The sequence below is a fragment of the Coffea arabica genome, chromosome 1e, assembly GCF_036785885.1.
Source record: "Coffea arabica cultivar ET-39 chromosome 1e, Coffea Arabica ET-39 HiFi, whole genome shotgun sequence".
NCBI lineage: Eukaryota > Viridiplantae > Streptophyta > Magnoliopsida > Gentianales > Rubiaceae > Coffea > Coffea arabica.
In genome coordinates, this window is record NC_092311.1 from 32380306 (window position 1) to 32385910 (window position 5605).

The window sequence follows — 5605 nt, forward strand, 5'->3', positions numbered from 1 at the left end:
GCTGAGGTGGCACTAAGACCGGAGGATTTAACAAGTAATTTTTGATCTTATCAAAAGCTTGCTGACAATCTTCATTCCAATCCATCGATGTGTTCTTTTTCAACAGTTTGAACAGAGGCTCACAGGTAGAGGTTAACTGTGCAATGAATCGGCCAATGAAATTGATCTTTCCAAGAAAACTCTTCACATCTTTTTGACTTTTTGGAATGGGCATATCTCGAATTGCTTTTATTTTCGCAGGGTCTATCTCTATACCCTTTTTGCTGACAATAAAACCCAATAACTTACCCGCCGGAGCTCCAAAAGCACATTTTGCAGGGTTCAACTTCAAATTATACTTCCTCAATCTTTCAAACAGCTTCTTTAAATCAACCAAATGGTCCTCAACCTTCTTGAATTTAATTATGATATCATCCACATAAACCTCCATCTCTTTGTGGATCATGTCATGGAACAGGGTAGTCATTGTCCTCTGATAAGTGGCTCCAGCATTCTTCAACCCAAAAGGCATCACTCGATAACAAAAGGTTCCCCATGGGGTGATAAAAGAGGTTTTTTCTCTGTCCTCTTCTGCCATTAAGATTTGATGATACCCAGCAAAACAATCACCAAAAGATTCAATTTCGTGTCCAGCAGTGTTGTCCAAAAGAATATGAATATTTGGCAAAGGAAAATCATCTTTCGGACTGGCCTTATTCAGATCTCTGTAATCAACACATACTCGCACCTCCCCAGATTTCTTAGGCACTGGCACAGGATTCGATAGCCAGATGGGATAATGAGACACCATGATTATCTTAGCATTGAGCTGTTTCACGATTTGCTCCTTTATTTTGAGACTCATTTCTGGTTTGAATTTACGTGGCTTCTGCTTTACAGGTAAAAAATTTGGATCAGTTGGCAACCTGTGAACCACTATGTCTGTAGAGATCCCTGGCATATCATCGTATGACCATGCAAACACATCTTGAAAAAGCATTAAGAATTCAATCATTTTCTCCTTCTGTTTCCTATTCAAATGAATGCTGACTTTAACTTCTTTAACCTCCGTCTTAGTGCCAATATTGATGATTTCTGTTTCTTCTAAGTTGGGTTTGGGTTTCTTTTCATATTGTTTTAAATCCCTTGAAACAGACTCAAATTCTTCCTCAGTATCGCTCTCGCTTTGAATTTCAGATTGCATGATTTCAAGTTCATGAGAGATATCGAGATTGCAGCCATCGAATTCCAAAATGGTGACATCCAAAGGGTCAAAAGATTTTATTTGTAGCCATCTGAAAATAGAATAGAACATAAGTAATAAACAAATAGCAAATACTGGAGAAGTCTTTCATTTCATTAAATTCAAAATGCATCGAGACTTCACAAAAAGATAAATATACAGACATGATTGCCATTTAAAGACATATTTAACCCAAACCTTTATTTTCGTTTCAGCAATTTTCTTGAACAAAGCAAGTTATATTAACTGAAACAAGAATAAAGGTTTAAAAGATGAAAGCAATTTCTTTTAACAAAAGATCCAGACTACTGTCCTATCTGGATGTGATCTAGACAAAAGACAATCCCCTTAAATTTACCGAAATTCCCTTCGAGAGGGAAGATAATCAGCAGTTCAATTCTGAATAGCTCATTCGGTAATTGGCAAAAATTCTGCATTCTCCGATGGCTCCTCCTCACAAGTGGCCCCGACAAATAATTGAGACAGGTCCACTTCAATCTCCTCCACAGGATTCTTCATTTCTGGCATAATCACCTCTGATGGACGAGGAAAGGTGTGATATAGCGGCGGAACGTTTAAGGCAATTTGCTTACCCTTCTTTTCAGCTTGTTTTCGAGCTTGCATTTCCCTTCTATCCTTAGCAGTCGGATGAAATCCCAATCCAAATGTATCCTTCTGCGTCAGGATCTCTATTGGCTCCAAAATTCCTTGTAATTCCCGCCCAAGACCTTTTCCTATTTCATATCCGCCTCGAATCATCTCCCTAGCCATCATAATACTGGCCTCTGGCAAATCCGATTGAGTCAGCGACTTATCCTTGGATGCCCATCCCACAGAGACGATGTCAGCAACGTGATAAGATGAAGTTGGAGTCCTTTTTATGTTTTCACCATTGAATTTTGTATCAACGATCATGGTACAGTCATCCTCAGCAAACACAGTAATGAGTTGTTCATTCGCAATAAACCTCAACATTTGATGCAGAGAAGATGGCACTGAATTGGAAGCATGTATCCAAGGTCTTCCAAGCAAAATATTGTAAACGCTGGAGAAGTCCATGACTTGGCAAGTAACTTGGAATTGAGCGGGGCCTATCTCCAATACCAGATCTGCTTCACCCATAGATTCCCTCTTTGAACCATCAAATCCTCGAACCACAGTTGCAGATGGACGGAGTTTAATGTCAAGAAATCCAAGTTTGGTGAGAGTGTTCCATGGACAGATATTCAATGCTGACCCATTATCCACTTAAACCCTCGGCAACAGCTTTCCATTGCAGCGAACTGATATATACAAGGCTCTGTTATGCCCGATCCCTTCTGCAGTTAGATTATCATCGGAGAAGGCAATATGATTAGCAGCAAGTACATTCCCCACGATGTTAGAAAATTTATCCACCGGAATATCTTTAGGGACTTGAGCTTCGTTCAGAATTTTAAGCAATGCTTCTCTATGTAGCTCGGAGGTCAAGAGAAGATTCAGAAAAGAAATCTGAGTAGGCATCTTATCCAACTGCTCCACTATTTTGTATTCACTTCTCTTCAGCATCTTCAGAAAATCTACAGCTTCATTTTCAGACACACGAGGCTTGGGTGTCGGAGATTTAACCTTGACCCTAGACTGAACATCAATATCGGAATTTTTCATAATTCTCCCAGACGAGGTAATGGTAGATACCTCTTCCTTTAAGCATTTTTTATCTCCAACCAACAGAATAGATTCCTCGTAGTTCCATGGCACCTCTTGCAGGTTATTGACAGGCATTTGTTCCGAAAATTCCAGAATGACAGGCTCTGATATATCCCATTCAAAAGATGGTAGATCCAGAATAAAAGGAGATTTGTCAACCTCAGAAACTCCCCTTTCCATTATAAATGGCTCCTCTTTTTCAAATACAAAAGACTTCAGTTTATCCTCAACATTATCGTTGGCCATGGACTTTTCAGAAGACAATTTTCTCATTCTGGCGTGGTCAGCTTCCATTACGCCAAACGCCTCAGTTTCATCCACAATGTACTGAGTGGGATCGATAAAATCTCCATCAGCGATGATAACTCCCACCGTACTCCCATACTCAGGTAAAGGATTCTTACTGACATTCGGTCCTTGTTCTCCTTTTCTTTTGAGAAGGATGTCTCCAGAGTCAATCATGTCCTGAATCTTATGTTTTAGAGTCCAACAATTGCCAGTGGTATGACCTGGACTTCCAGAATGATAAGCACAAATTGCTTGCGTATCATAACCTGGAGGAATGCCTTTGGGATAAAGTTTGGGAGGAACGGTGCCAATTTTTCCAGCTGCTTTTAACTGCTCATATAATTGATCAATTGGTCGGCCCAAGTTAGTGAAAGTTCGAAATTGTTTCTGGGTTTGAACTCCATTGGTTTGAAAAGGATTTTGAGGAGGGTTATTATTTTGCAGGGTTGGTCTGGAATGGTAAATGGGACGAGTGTGATTTTGAAAAACGGGTTGTGGGGTTGGAGGTAACGGTGAGGTATTCAAGTGATTTGGTCGGGAATGATGGAATTGGGTAGTGGTGTGGTAGACTGGTTGAGAATTGGTGTAATACGGGTGAGGAAAAGAATAGGTGGGATGGTTTCTGGGTCTGAAAGACGGGCCCTGATCCCATATAAAAGCAGTTTCTCCTTCTTTCTTCTTGAATGTGGGTTTTTTCCCATTGTTGCTTTGATTTTGTAGAGCATCTAATTGCAACTTTAATGCAGACACATTAACAATCTTCCCTGCCTTGACAAATTCATCGTATTCCTCCAACTTGTTAATAATGGCAGCAAATGAACTTCCAGTCATCCGAAAGATCTCTTCAAAGTAGGGTGGATCGTGAGCTTTGATGAAAGTACGAACAATCTCCTCCTCAGTCATAGGAGGCTCCACTTTGGCAGCTAACTTTCTCCATCGCTTTGCATAGGTCTTGTGATCTTCCGATGGTTTTCTTTTTGTACCCTCCAGTGTCGTTCGTGTTGGCGCCAATTCACAATTAAACTCATATTGCTTCACAAAGGCTGTTGACAAATCCAACCAGGTTTTGACCTCTTCAGACTTCAAATTTGAATACCAATCTAGAGCATCTCCCTCCAAACTTTCCGGAAATAGACGCATAGGCAAACTCTCATCATCCACAGGTTTACCTAACTTGTTGGCAAACATTTTGAGGTGCGTCTTAGAATTTCCAGTTCCATCATACTTGCTGAATTTAGGGGTTTTGAATCCCAACGGTAGCTGAATATCCGGGAAAAGACATAATTCATCGTAGTCCAAACCACCATGCCTGCTCAAACCTTGATTCTTTTTCATAAAGTCATCGAATCGGTCCAACCTTCTTAACAGATCTTTATCAACGGGCGTAGGTTGTTCTTCCATCGCCGCCTTCCCTTGAGATGCAGTATCCAGTACAAAAGGCTCTGCAGTATGGTGGTGGGGCCCCTGAGGGTTGGGGGGAATGTTCAGATTGGTTTGTGGATGGGTTTGAGGGATTTGACTACTGGTTGGGTTTACCAATACATAATTTGGATGCATATAGGAAAAGTCTGAATTTAATCGGGCAAAGGTATTTTCAAGAGGGTTAACGAAAGGAGGAAAGAAAGGTGTTTGGGTATTGGATGTGTGGGGTGGTTGATAGTCTTGTGCAGGTGGGTGATTATCGATAGGTTCTTGGTCGTTTGGGACACCACCACCACTGTTGCTAGCGACCAACTGATTAATTACACGCCTTTGTGCGGCCATTTCAACACTTAACTCATTGAACTTGCCAAGCATCTCGCTTAATTGCGCTCCCAATGCTGTGAAGTCCGGTGATGTAACCATAGCAGATCTTTCCGAAGTTTCTGGTACTGAACTCATGTTTACAGACTGTCTCAAAGCTATACTCCGAGATCTGGTGATGATGGGGCTTCTTTGGGTAGCTATTGTGAAAAATACCTGATAGTGGAGAAAAGAAACTAATTTAGGAGTGAATTTTCTGTCAAATTGCTGTAATTTATTCAAGAAAAGAAAAGAAAAACAAACATGAGTTAGTAGATATTTAAATAATTCGGATGCATGTCCTATGGGGGAGCCCTTTTCTGCCAAGGGTAAGCCTAATATGATGCAACACTTTCGGAATGAGACCCGTTGATCAAACCTGTTATTGACAATCATTTTGTGAAAAAGGAGAGATTTCATTTCATTGCAAAATACCCAGTACATTTGTTTACATCATGTCACGAAGGCGGTTTCGTACAAGGTCACCAAAATTTCTGAGCCTATCTAGTACAGAATCTCTAGTTTCTCTAGCATACGGAATCTTGACACGTTCGGCTTGATCATGTAATTCCCCACATTTCCGTTTCATCTCTTGGCGCTCTTCTCGCTCCTTTTCATACAACC

At 40.7% G+C, this 5605-nt stretch overlaps 1 protein-coding gene across 1 annotated transcript; it reads right to left on the reverse strand.

Annotated features, from left to right (window-relative positions):
- Nucleotides 1-2470: 2470 nt before the first annotated feature.
- Nucleotides 2471-5080, reverse strand: LOC140016723 (uncharacterized). The gene has a single exon (XM_072070327.1). It carries the CDS (start codon nucleotides 5078-5080, stop codon nucleotides 2471-2473), a length of 2610 nt encoding a protein of 869 aa, XP_071926428.1.
- Between the last annotated feature and the right edge of the window lie 525 nt (nucleotides 5081-5605).

Excerpts from the sequence above, each read along its gene's own strand:
- LOC140016723 (XM_072070327.1), bottom strand. The coding sequence starts at position 5,080 with ATGAGTTCAGTACCAGAAACTTCGGAAAGATCTGCTATGGTTACATCA.